The sequence below is a fragment of the Diaphorina citri genome, unplaced genomic scaffold, assembly GCF_000475195.1.
Source record: "Diaphorina citri unplaced genomic scaffold, Diaci psyllid genome assembly version 1.1 scaffold398, whole genome shotgun sequence".
NCBI classification, from domain to species: Eukaryota; Metazoa; Arthropoda; class Insecta; order Hemiptera; family Psyllidae; genus Diaphorina; species Diaphorina citri.
The window spans coordinates 105,768-119,813 of record NW_007377833.1 but is presented as its reverse complement, the minus strand read 5'-3'; the positions used below and the strand labels follow the sequence as shown (position 1 = coordinate 119,813).

Below are 14,046 nucleotides of genomic sequence, written 5' to 3'. Positions count from 1 at the left end.
ACATAAGATTCTTCCTTTTATTTCCCAAGTAATTTTTTTTTTTTTTTTAACTGTTATAAATATCTAAATAATTTTATCATAGTGTGATATATTATCTACTAACTTTATTGTTAATTGTTTTTTCTTCTTCTTCCTCTTTACCTTTTCCCACTCAAGTGGGGTCGGCATTTTTAGACAACAATTTCCAGTTTATTGTTCATTGTTATTCCTAGCAAATACATCAACGACTATGTAGATACGTTCCACATTGTAGATGCAATTTTTGAAAAAGAAAAAGTCTTTTTAGTTTGAAAATTTTTACTGTGCACTTTTTTGTCTTGCCGTAGAGCCCTTTGAGGGTATATCTTAATTTTTTTATTACTTCTATTGATACTATCAATTTATCAAATTATGGAGCTATCAATCGAAATAACAAAGCACTACTTTCAGATTTTTATCCCTCTCAGTAAGTCCTATCATTAAATTAATTACTATCATTAAATTTTGTTTGAGAGTAGCATAATTATGTTACACAGCACATAAGGCTCTTATTGACTTCTACCTTTTCCCACTCAAGTGGGGTCGGCATTTTTAGACAACAATTTCCAGTTTATTGTTAATTGTTATTCCTAGCAAATACATCAACGAGTATGTAGATACGTTCCACATTGTAGATGTTCTTTTCATTGTAGATGCAATTTTTGAAAAAGAAAAAAGTCTTTTTAGTTTGAAAATTTTTACTGTGCACTTTTTTGTCTTGCCGTAGAGCCCTTTGAGGGTATATCTTAATTTTTTATTACTTCTATTGATACTATCAATTTATCAAATTATGGAGCTATCAATCGAAATAACAAAGGACTACTTTCAGATTTTTATCCCTCTCAGTATGTCCTATCATTAAATTAATTACTATCATTAAATTTTGTTTGAGAGTAGCATAATTATGTTACACAGCACATAAGGCTCTTATTGGCTTATATAAGACTCACATAGGCCTTTTATAGGTCGAAAATTCTATGTAGATTTTTATGTTGTGAACTTCAGAAGTAGTGTCACTTATTTTACATTTTAATTATAACACTTTTTTCTTCGTTATTGAATGTTGACCTTAGCTTTTCAAGGCACATTATTCTTTATAATTACATGGTTTTACTTAATTTCACTAAAAGTGATCTCTTGTTGCACTTGTACATTAACTATAGTCTGGCTATATTTCATAGGTTTCGAACTCTTTGTACACAATAGTTATTATTTATTGATTTATTTTAAATAATGGATTATTTAAATACTTTTAAAACATCTTCATGGTATTCTAATTTATAGTTAGCCCAAACAAGTTTTCTAACCCAAGGCTGGCCACTCATGTCAGGTTTTGGATGTCATTTATGCCTGAGAGGCATAACCCTGACGCGAGTGCCCGGCCTAAGGGTAGGAATACAGTAGTCATTTCTTCTTTCCAAGTTTCCAGAGGCAACTATAACAATGTGCCCAAAATACATTTTCTCCTTCAACTAGACTAAATTCCATTGACTTCTCTCAAAGGTTTCATTGGGACTTCGAAAGACTTTCAAAGTTCTTCAAAAGTTGAAATAGATTTTCAAAATTCTTCTCTAGGCATAATTTTTAGTTATTAAAAAAAGCGTAAGAAATTAAAAGACACCAATTTAATAATGATGTTAAACGTTTATTTCTTATGTCGTATTTTTTGTTGGTTAAAATTTCAAATATTTGCTTTTAACATAAATTATTATTGTATTACTAAATTAAAAAAAAATATATATATATAAAATATAAAAGTTTATGTAAACTTCTGAATAAATATACTAAACAAAGTTATTGAACAATGTCTTAATACAAGTTAAACATGTCTCAATTGTTTATTCTCGATTCTTGTAGAAAACATTTGGTTAAAATGAAGTTTTGTTTTAGGGATCGAAGTATACATGCTGCTCGAATTACGACCTCTCTCTCTCTCTCTCTCTCTCTCTCTCTTTTTCTCTCTCCCCCCTCCTTTCAAACTATTGAAGACATGATAAATTCATAATTATAAAGAAAACCTACAAACTATAAATACTAAACCTACTTGTTGCTAAAAATGGAATGAACAAGTACATCATATCGATTTGAGCTTTGAAAATAGAAAAGTTACTGATACTATTTCTGGCAAATTGATATAGAATGGATAATGTTTTGTGACGATAAATTGACATGAATTAATGTCCGTAGAAAAGTTTAAATTCTGCCCGAATTCTAAACTCAAATACTGATTGTCACTTTAAAAAGCACAATAAAAGTTCACCAATACTCTTTGAGTATAAATATTTTATCAGAATACCTAGTTGTTAAACAAATAAATTCGAGAAAAATTAAATTATAAGAGGCGAAATAGGATTCTCCTTATCCATAGCATGCAATTTGGCCAAAATCCATTTTAGAGCCTTTCCAAAGCCTTTGACATACATCAACGTGGATTGTGACAGATGGGAGAAACAAATGGAACCTTGATAATAGCACTGCCTGCCACCTGGAGTATTTCTGGGGCTCAAGTATCCGTAGGTTCCTTTCTTTTTATTATTATCTATTTATTTTTTGCATAGGTACCTAAGGTACTTAAAATCATCGTTACAGGTACGTAGACTACCTATTTCATTATCTATGAACTAACAAACCCTTAAGTACTTACTTCCACTGACGATGACGCCATGATGTCAGGGTAATTACCTACCTAATGCCTATACAATACACACTTTTACACCCAAATTTGAACGCGTCATCTTACACGATATTTCAATTATAGCGTCATCAGGTTCGTATCAATTAATTTTAGGGTATGCTGAAGGCTACTCCTATCTTATCATTTAAGAGCAGTTATAAGTGACTTTTAATAGCTCATATGTCACTCCAATAATGACCTCTTTTTTTCGTTGATAGGTCTACCAGATGGGTAGGTAATAGGTAGGGAACTACTTGAGATAAAAACCCTAAATGTTTATCTGTTACATTACGGAGGCTTAACACTAAACGGCACACGGTAATAACCACAGTAAAATTTTAATCCCTTAGTTGATTTTCGTGCCTAACTAGGATTACAAAAAATTTATATACCTACTGTATAAGTGAATTTCATTGCAAGGTGACACACTTGACTTTTTATCTCCTGGCTTACAATCAGATTGCATAATCCATTTTTTGGCATGTGGGTATCTGTAGGTACCAAGAACAACCACTTACCCCTATAACGCCCTGCACAATCCTTAACCCTGCCATGGCCTTGTAGTCCCAGTACGCAGCCGCAGGAAGAGCAAACGAAATGAGAAACATGGCCAGGTTGCTCACGCCAAAAACGACCTTAGTGCCGAGGGATCGCGCTAGAACACCGCCCGGGATTTGCGTGGACCAGTGCAACCAGAAGAAAGAGCCGAGAACCAGGTTCTGTACGTTGGAGTCCCAGTGGAACAGGGAGCCGGAGTCGCCATCTTGCTGAAACAAAACTCCACGTGAGGAGAGGGAAATAGGGGACTGCGAGGGACTTTTCAGTCCTGTTTTTGCAGGATAATGAAAATATTTTCTACATGCCTATAACGGTTACATTACATTACATTGAAATGGGGATCTTTTCTGACGAAATTCCTGTGTGTGGAGTCCAGTATGTTAGGATTATTTCACCCCTGCTAATAAGAGTTACAATGTTTTTGGTCCTTCGGGCCGGATATACGAGTTTGTAATTTTCACTAAACGATGAGTACCTAACTATCAAACGGTATTGTCCGCATTGTCTAATTTGGATGAGTCATACGCATTTCAAGGAGCAAATTGTGCTATATGTATTCTCTTAGTGCTCATAGTATGGAGATATGGCCCTTTGTTTCTTAGTTGGGCATGCAAAAGAAGAATAAAAAGAAGAAGAGGAGGAGGAAGAAAGTAAAAACTATCTGTAGGCTGTAGGTAATAAAACAGTGAACAAAACTAATAACGCTACTGTTATCTATGTCATAAAGTCATTAAATAAAGACGTACTGAAATAGTCAGTAGACTTTTTATCTATTGTTCAATTTGTGTGTCAGCACTAAAATACTGGGTAACTCATGAGTAAGTAAATAAAGTACAAACACATGGATACCTTTAGAAACCTACCCAGGGACGTGTCGTGAGATTATTAGAGGGGGAAGCTATAAATACAGTATGCATGTATACCGATCTGAGAATCCAGGTTGAATAACCAGAAATAAAAATCACTTAGGGTCGGGTCCACCAAGTGAGTTTAAAGTCCTTTTAAGCGGAGGTGCGAAAAATCGTAGAAAGAAAGTGAACAGTGTTTCCCAAGGTTCAATGGAGACCACACTACTGATGTTTAGGCTCAGTAACTCATTATTTATAAACTGAGTCATTGATTTCATTACTAATTAAATCAATCACATCGGGTAATTAGTGCATTTTAAATCATTCAAGGTCGTGATCGATCAGTCTTTCCCATCAATCCCAACAGTTAGAAATTACCTTATTTATACTGTCTGCTAGGAGTGGATAGTGTCATTCCCACAGTCAACGAATCGAAAATGTGAGTAGAATAAAATTAAGGCCTAGGTACCTATTTACCTATAGGTTTCCTCATCCATGGAGCTATTTCTCGTGTAGAATGTAAGGTTGTAATACTCTCGTAGTATGTAAAGTTGTAAACTAGAGGTTCAGTAAAATAATGGTTCAGGGTGTGGTTATGTACCGGGTTGAGATGAGCTCGGCCCCCTCTCCCCTCCTCTCCTATAGGAAGGACAGAACCATTGCAGCAACGGTTGACTGGTTCATTTTATTTATGGGATGATTTTTTATTTCTTCCCGTGGAAAAGTAAATAAATTACCTACCTATGTACATATGTATGTACCTACCCTAGCTATGTAGTAATAGTAATGTATGTATGTATGTACTATATGTGTAGCTTGTTAGTTTTTGGTCAATTGAGCACACACATGTTGGAATTGGAATTAAATGGAGAGAAAGACAACTGCAGAGGGAGGGGTATATTGGAGGAAGAGAGAGCTTGGAGGGAGAAAGGGAAATATCTACCACTGGAGAGGGAGAGAGAAAGAGAGACTGCAGAGGAACCCCTCACTTTGCAGTGGAGAGAGAGATAAAGAGAGAAAGGAAGGTAGGAAGGAGATAGGGGAAGAAGGAGGATAGAGAAAGAATGAAGGAAGAGAAGGACAACCAGTGAAGAGAGAGGGAGAGACCACTGCATAGAGAGAAATGGATGAAAGAGTGGCAGAGGAAAATGGATAGGGAGGGGAGACAGGATCTAGATGAATGGAAGGGAGGGAGGAAAAGAGAGAAGAATGGATGGGGAGAGGTAGAGAGAGAAAAGAGATGGAAAAAGACAACAGAAGAGGGATGAGCTATTTCATTTGATGTATTGTTTTCATTTTCTATATTCTATTACGTTGTCTGATTAAAAAAAACTGTCTCCAAGTACAGAGTTGCCAAATCTATAGGTACTACATGTGCCCTAAATCACCAAAGTATGGAAAAGTATTTACAATTCCATATTTCGATATGATTCGTCCAAATTCAAAATTCTGCTTTTCCATTGGCTATTACACTTGTAAGACAGGTACTTTTCCATACTTTGGTGATTTAGGGCAATGGTCTCAAGGCCCAACCATACGTAAAAAATAGACTTAAGTAGGTACCTACTTACTTCTACCATAAAAAGAGCAAAAATTTCCGTACCTAAGATAAACAAACAAGTGCCTATCTATTTACTAGGTACTAAAGGTAATAAAATTTCGATAGTTTTTTTACTTTCTTTTTATTATTATCTATTTATTTTTTGCATAGGTACCTAAGGTACTTAAAATCATCGGTACAGGTACCTAGACTACCTATTTCATTATCTATGAACTAACAAACCCTTAAGTACTTACTTCCACTGACGATGACGCCATGATGTCAGGGTAATTACCTACCTAATGCCTATACAATACACACTTTTACACCCAAATTTGAACGCGTCATCTTACACGATATTTCAATTATAGCGTCATCAGGTTCGTATCAATTAATTTTAGGGTATGCTGAAGGCTACTCCTATCTTATCATTTAAGAGCAGTTATAAGTGACTTTTAATAGCTCATATGTCACTCCAATAATGACCTCTTTTTTTCGTTGATAGGTCTACCAGATGGGTAGGTAATAGGTAGGGAACTACTTGAGATAAAAACCCTAAATGTTTATCTGTTACATTACGGAGGCTTAACACTAAACGGCACACGGTAATAACCACAGTAAAATTTTAATCCCACAGTTGATTTTCGTGCCTAACTAGGATTACAAAAAATTTATATACCTACTGTATAAGTGAATTTCATTGCAAGGTGACACACTTGACTTTTTATCTCCTGGCTTACAATCAGATTGCATAATCCATTTTTTGGCATGTGGGTATCTGTAGGTACCAAGAACAACCACTTACCCCTATAACGCCCTGCACAATCCTTAACCCTGCCATGGCCTTGTAGTCCCAGTACGCAGCCGCAGGAAGAGCAAACGAAATGAGAAACATGGCCAGGTTGCTCACGCCAAAAACGACCTTAGTGCCGAGGGATCGCGCTAGAACACCGCCCGGGATTTGCGTGGACCAGTGCAACCAGAAGAAAGAGCCGAGAACCAGGTTCTGTACGTTGGAGTCCCAGTGGAACAGGGAGCCGGAGTCGCCATCTTGCTGAAACAAAACTCCACGTGAGGAGATGGAAATAGGGGACTGCGAGGGACTTTTCAGTCCTGTTTTGCAGGATAATCAAAATATTTTCTACATACATGCCTATAACGGTTACATTATATTACATTGAAATGGGGATCTTTTCTGACGAAATCCCTGTGTGCGGAGTCCAGTATGTTAGGATTATTGCACCCCTGCTAATAAGAGTTACAATGTTTTTGGTCCTTCGGGCCGGATATACGAGTTTGTAATTTTCACTAAACGATGAGTGCCTAACTATCAAACGGTATTGTCCGCATTGCCTAATTTGGATGAATCATACGCATTTCAACGAGCAAATGGTGCTATATGTATTCTCTTAGTGCTCATAGTATGGAGATATGGCCCTTTGTTTCTTAGTTGGGCATGCAAAAGAAGAAGAGGAGGAGGAGGAGGAGGAGGAGGAGGAGGAGGAAAAACTATCTCAGATTGTACAAGTTGCGGAAAAAAAATCAAATTTGAATTTTTTGAATGAGCAAATTTGTGAGTAAATTGATGAGTAAAACATCTTCTGATTTGAATTTTTTGAATGAGCAAATTTGTGAGTAAATTGATGAGTAAAACATCTTCTGATTTGAATTTTTTGAATGAGAAATTTGTGAGTAAATTGATGAGTAAAACATCTTCTGATTTGATTTTTTTTAATGAGTAAATTTGTGAGTAAATTGATGAGTAAAACATCTTCTGATTAATTTTTTTTGAATGAGTAAATTTGTGAATAAATTGATGAGTTGGTAGTACTCATATTCAAAAATCTACGCTTCAAGACCTACTACTGATAGGGTATGGGGAGATTAAAGGATAAGGAAAGTAAAAAACTCACTTCTCTCGTCCCGTTCTGCACGGGACTCCTGACGAGGCGCAGAGCCTCCACTTCATTTTCCAAACTCGACACAAGCCGCATAGCCGCCAATTCATTCCCCACTCCTCCACCAGATGTCGCCAGACACTCGCTTACAGAGCTATCTTTGTTGACGGGGCGGCTGTGTACCATGGCTGTGATGGCGATGTTCAAGTTGACCCGAATCATGTAATTGCAGGCGAACCCGAAGAAACAGATGTACCAGTAGCCGCGCCGCACTGAAAACAATACATTGTCAGCTTAGTTCCTCTTCTTCTCACGCTTTTTTCCGTGTTCAGACGGGGTCGGCGTTTTTCGTCACCCTTAACTTAGGGTTATTGCTTGGGGCTGACTTCGTTCAATAAACTGTATAACTTACTTAGAAGTAGGGCCTCCACAGGGCTCCGAAATGTTTATAAAGGAAGGACGTGCTAAAAAGGTATAAGGTACGGGCTATTGTATTCGCTTCGGTGTCGTCTGTCTGTCTTTCTGTCTGTCCCCATAGAAGGACTTATCCAAACCTGGTCGACCTATATATCAAATTAAAGGTTGGTGCAAATTTTGTCCAAAAAACCATAGAAAAGCGAGAAAGTTTTAGATAACACTTCAGTCGATCATTTAAGACCGGATTTAGGGTCACCTTTGTTAAGCTACGCCGAGAAAGGCCAATAATTGATGGGTGACTTAAACATTATATTGGGAATAAAGGGAGAACGGGCTCTAGTCTTTATTTTAAATCATTACATGAAAGTAAAATCAAAAAATCAAATCAAGAATGATAATAAACTGAATATTAAACAAATTAGGAAAAACGAGAAAGTTTTAGATAACACTTCAGTCGATCATTTAAGACCGGATTTAGGGTCACCTATGTTAAGCTACGCCGAGAAAGGCCAATAATAAATTGATGGGTGACTTAAACATTATATTGGGAATAAAGGGAGAACGGGCTCTAGTCTTGATTTTAAATCATTACGTGAAAGTAAAATCAAAAATGATAATAAACTGAATATTAGATAAACAAATTAGGTAGGTACATAGGTACTGATTTTCTTTAATCACGATCGAATAAACTACGGGCTAAAAAATTCCCGGAGGGACATGCCCAGCTTGTTTGACTTGAGCTGTCACCAGGCTTATGTACGATATACCTAGGAGTAGGATATATGTACAGGAGGAAAATCTTACCTGTCCAGGCCATGATTGCTTCAAATAAACTACGGGCTAAAAAATTCCCGGGGGGACGGGCCCAGCTTGTTTGACTTAAGCTGTCACCAGGCTTATGTACGATATACCTAGGAGTAGGATATATGTACAGGAGGAAAATCTTACCTGTCCAGGCCATGATTGCTTCTTATAATCCTGCCTAAAGTAGTAGGTAGATGTAGACTCTCTAAAAAATAAATAATATTAAAAAAATAAATAAGGTTATGAAATTATTTACAAACAATAAAAATAAAAACAACTCTGATAGGAGATATTATTATTACAATACATACTAATTACCTAATATTGGTAGATTAGATAAGATACACAATAGGTACTTGAAATTTTATTTATTTAATAATTGATATAGGTATTTCTTAATGTTTATAAAAATGGGATTATGGTATACTAGCTGAATTCCGTCGCTTCGCTCCGGAATCCCGCTAGTTCATCCCGAGGCATGGCCAAACTTGTAGAAAAGGCATGGCCGAACTTGTAAAAATAATAAGAAATACGGTCGCGCGCAGCATGGCCAAACTTGTAGAAAAGGCATGGCCGAACTTGTAGAAATAATAAGAAATACGGTCGCGCTGCGCGCTCCCTAGATTATGGTAGGTATATTAAGACACACAATCACAAAACAAAGACCTAAGTTTGAGAAAATTTGCTCAATTTTTCTTAAAGAATCACGTGGGCATTAATTAGAGGTGAATTCAAATGAGTCTAATTATTCAACTATTTACAAATCGGAAACTACTTTATTTACAAATTGAAATATCGTACAAAAGTCATTGTATCCGAGAACACCGGGGAATGAACAATGAGTTCTATTTAAAGACACACAATCACAAAACAAAGACCTAAGTTTGAGAAAATTTGCTCAATTTTTCTTAAAGAATCACGTGGGCATTAATTAGAGGTGAAATCAAATGAGTCTAATTATTCAACTATTTACAAATCGGAAACTTTGGAAACTACTTTATTTACAAATTGAAATATCGTACAAAAGTCATTGTATCCGAGAACACCGGGGAATGAACAATGAGTTCTATTTAAAAGAGGAAAAAACTTCATGATGGTTTGGATGTAATCAGAAATCACCTGCCAACGGACGTGTGATAAAACAACAATTTTTCTACGGGCTAAAAAATTCCCGGAGAGACGGGCCCTCTATTTAAAACAATAAGAAATTCTGTAACATTTCTCTAGTTGTTGCATAATGATTTAATGAACTAAAAACACCGAGAAAGCGAATATATCGTTAACAAGCCGCGCGAGACAAGAACAGGCGACGGAAAACGAAACAATACAATCCCATCGGTCAGCCCAAAACAAATAGACTCCCCGATGTTGAAATAATTACACGAAATATGAAAATGAGACCAGCACGCAATCAACTCAGATATAAAAGCATAAATGAGATATCAAAACACATGTGAGATGCGAGAGACACACAAACGCGCGTTTTATCAGGAGGGACAGACGTAACGTAGAAACTATCATGTCGAACGAGATAAAGCGATGGGTCTGTTGGCGAAAGAGGTGCTCGCCTGGTAAGCGGGAGGACGCGGCTTTGAATTCCAACATGGGTAATAAATTTAATGCCCGCCAGCGGTCAAAATACCGCCAACCACAGCACCTATTTTAACCAAACGTTTTGTGTTGCATCCTTGTCACATTTGTGAACTACATACCAAATTTCATGTCTCTAGCTTATACCGTTCCCGAGATATTGTTAAATTACACCGAAAACCGCCAAAAAGCGGTAAAATGTTGGTCGAGAGTGGAACATTTCTCTCCCGCAGTCTCTGCACTCTGTGTATTTCTTATTGAGATTTTAGCGATCAAAAATATTGATCATATCTCAGGATCGGTTTAGATTTTCGCAAAATCCTTTCTTATTGCACACCTAGACCATAATAAACGGCACACGGTAATAACCACAGTAAAATTTTAATCCCTTAGTTGATTTTCGTGCCTAACTAGGATTACAAAAAATTTATATACCTACTGTATAAGTGAATTTCATTGCAAGGTGACACACTTGACTTTTTATCTCCTGGCTTACAATCAGATTGCATAATCCATTTTTTGGCATGTGGGTATCTGTAGGTACCAAGAACAACAGACGGGCCCAGCTTGTTCTGTATTCAGTCTATCTTCGCATTTTGTCAAATAATTAGCTCTCTTTCAGATAGTTTTCCAGGTCAAACTTACATAAGACTTTTTCTTGTCAATTCATAAAGCTCATAAAACCTACTAAAACAATAAAATTTAATGCCCGCCACTAAGCTCAGACCAGGGTCTGTCACACAGACGGAACATGTGTGGCAGAAAAAGCTCGAGATCTATGGGTCTGGCAGACTGCGGTCTGAAGCTTTTTCCCCCACATACACTCAGACAGAATAGCATGAAAATCGGTGAAATCGGCATCCCTATATTGGACGAAATCGTCACAGTTTCTAATTCCGATTCCTCTTTTGTACCTATACTACTTGGAGGAAAATGGGTACCTAATAAAAACATTTACTTTCGTACGCACAATTAGCACGCTAATTTATTGCTCGTGAGCTTTTACCTCATAACTTTTTATGTTGGTGAAAAATGACTCATTGGTGTAAAATTCTCAAATCCTAAATCGGATGGAATGGTCAGGAACTTATTCCGTCGCTTCGCTCCGGAATCCCGCTAGTTCATCCCGACGCATGGCCAAACTTGTAGAAAAGGCATGGCCGAACTTGTAGAAAAAAATCTGGTGTGAACATCACACGACTTTCCTTATCCTATTGAATGATGCTATTTGGGTGTTCTGTTGTAACATTTACAATATCTCTAACCGTTTAGTCGATATAGCTGAAAACCGCCAAAAAGCGGTGAAAATACCGCCAACCGCAGCACCTATTTTAACCAAACGTACCAAACTACATACAACTACATACCAAATTTCAAGTCTCTAGCTTATACCGTTCCCGAGATATTGTTAAATTACACCGAAAACCGCCAAAATGTCAAATAAAAAATTAGCTCTCTTTCAGATAGTTTTCCAGGTCAAACTTACATAAGACTTTTTCTTGTCAATTCATAAAGCTCATAAAACCTACTAAAATATTTTCTATCCCATCTCATTGTTATCACAATATTCCTACATTCCCTAACCGTTATATGAGTTCAACTTCAGATATCTCAGACATCACACTGAAACTGAAACTAAATCAAGTGTTACTTAGTAGCAATCTCTCACTCGTGCGAGAGTTCAACTTCAGATATCTCAGACATCACACTGAAACTGAAACTAAATCAAGTGTTACTTAGTAGCAATCTCTCACTCGTGCGATCTGACAATGTACAATACATAGAAATCAAGTGAGTATAAACAAAGAATTGGAAATGTTCCAGAGAATCAGCCAGAGTAAGATAAATCATACTTTGTTCGATTTCATTCTACATGTACCGAATCTTTAATGTTTTACTTTCTCACGTGATATGTAAATATGAAGTACGTATGTACATACATAATCATTACTTAATATCTGCGTGTACCAACCTAGTTAACAGACTACCTACTAAGGTACTGACAAAGAAAAACTAAACATTTATTGCAACTGTCCGAATACCTATGCCCACCACTCACGCTCAGACCGCGTACCGCACAAGTACGGTAAATATTAAATACATAACATTTTAAATTTATGTACAGTGAGTACATAGTTACATACCTACATATTCATTACATAATTATTTATTATAGATAATATACCTATTATTATTATACATGTAAATCATTATTACTAATTTTAAATATTTACAGGCAAAATAAAATCAGTCAATTAATTTTGTTCGAATAAAAATGCATTATTTACGTATAGAATATTATAGTCCTTCGATAAAATAATAATCATACAAATCTAAAGGTCTTCCCTCCCTTTGGATAGGTCAACCGGCAACAAAAAGTACGGTGTCATGGATAAAAATAAAATAATGATACACAAATGTCTGAAATAAAATAATACTAATGTCTGAAAATAAAGCGTCTACACTATGGCCACTATAGTAAGGTGAAAGAATTTTTATATATAAAAAAAAATCTTCTTCTTCTTCTTTGCCTTTTCCCATGTTCAGATGGGGTCGGCGTTTGTCGTCGGCCTCACAATCAGCTTTAGAGTGATCGCTTTGAATTACACAAATGTCTGAAATAAAATAATACTAATGTCTAAAAATAAAGCGTCTACACTATGGCCACTATAGTAAGGTGAAAGAATTTTTATATATATAAAAAAAATCTTTTTCTTCTTCTTCTTTGCCTTTTCCCATGTTCAGATGGGGTCGGCGTTTGTCGTCGGCCTCACAATCAGCTTTAGAGTGATCGCTTTGAGGCCAACTGGTGTTGGCTAAACAAACTTTTCCGAGTGGGATGCCCTTCGCACTCAACCTTTGCTATTGATATAGCGTGAGGAAAATTTGGAGTAGTCTACTCCCTGTTTACAGTCCCCTAGCTAGACGCTGATCTACTTTCTGTTTATAGTCCCTCACCCAGACTAAGACGCTGATCTACACTCTGTTTATAGTCCCTCAGCCAGACTTATATATATAAAAAAATATTAAAAAAGACATATAAAAAAATAATAATAATAATGACTAGTCTACTCCCTGTTTACAGTCCCCTAGCTAGACGCTGATCTACTTTCTGTTTATAGTCCCTCAGCCAGACTTATGTTTACCTATTTATTTAGGTATATAGTACCTATTTATCTATGCCATAAAAATGAATTAAAAGTTTTATGAGAAAGCAACGAGCAATCAGCATTTCCTTCCTCTAATTGTTTCGTTTAATAATTTGCCTGAATTTAAAATTCATGAAAATTTACTGCACTTCAATTTAACAGAATATTGAAAGCACTTCCTCCTTCAACCATCAGGAAAAGCTATACTGGGTCAGGATTTTTGCAGAATATCTCCATTCCTAGGTAGAATCAAGATTCAAAATAACACAAAGAAAAAAAAAAGACAGACAGGAAGAAGAAGAAGAAGAAGAAGAAGAAGAAGAAGAAGAGAGAAAAAAAAAATTTATACCTACTCTCAACCAGAGTTCCAAAGTCAAGGATGACAACCTAGTATATTAGAGATCACATGACAACACTGTATTATTAAGACAACACTGTTTGAGGGATCTGTAGATTTAGACTCAAAGGCCCAACAAAGTCCAAAAGATAATAACATTAACAACCCCGTATTAAACTAGAAATGACAACCCTGTGTCTGATATGACAACCC

The 14,046-nt window shown here is 36.2% G+C and overlaps 1 protein-coding gene and 1 long non-coding RNA gene across 6 annotated transcripts; one reads left to right on the top strand and one right to left on the bottom strand.

Annotated features, from left to right (window-relative positions):
* Nucleotides 1-6,365: 6,365 nt before the first annotated feature.
* Nucleotides 6,366-10,240, bottom strand: LOC103508423 (sialin-like). 5 transcript variants are annotated; one of them, XM_026823036.1, is made up of 5 exons: nt 9,950-10,240; nt 9,780-9,827; nt 8,902-8,962; nt 7,552-7,808; nt 6,366-6,692 (listed from the first exon to the last, which is right to left on the bottom strand). In XM_026823036.1, exons 3-5 carry the CDS (start codon nt 8,912-8,914, stop codon nt 6,381-6,383), a joined length of 582 nt encoding a protein of 193 aa, XP_026678837.1. In that variant the 5' UTR covers nt 8,915-8,962; nt 9,780-9,827; nt 9,950-10,240; the 3' UTR covers nt 6,366-6,380. The 5 variants fall into 5 exon arrangements, with proteins under 5 accessions (XP_026678837.1, XP_026678838.1, XP_026678839.1 ...); XM_026823037.1 differs by lacking the exon at nt 9,780-9,827 and having other exon boundaries at nt 10,139-10,229; XM_026823038.1 differs by lacking the exons at nt 9,780-9,827; nt 9,950-10,240 and adding an exon at nt 9,076-9,170.
* LOC113467078 lies at nt 9,075-9,611 on the top strand. The gene is made up of 2 exons (XR_003391281.1): nt 9,075-9,178; nt 9,391-9,611. It is a non-coding gene; the product is annotated as an uncharacterized LOC113467078 (long non-coding RNA).
* Nucleotides 10,241-14,046: the final 3,806 nt, after the last annotated feature.

Excerpts from the sequence above, each read along its gene's own strand:
- LOC103508423 (XM_026823036.1), bottom strand. Across the intron at positions 6,693-7,551 it reads TGCAGAACGGGACGAGAGAA|CAAGATGGCGACTCCGGCTC; the intron begins GTGAGTTTTTTA and ends GTTTTGTTTCAG.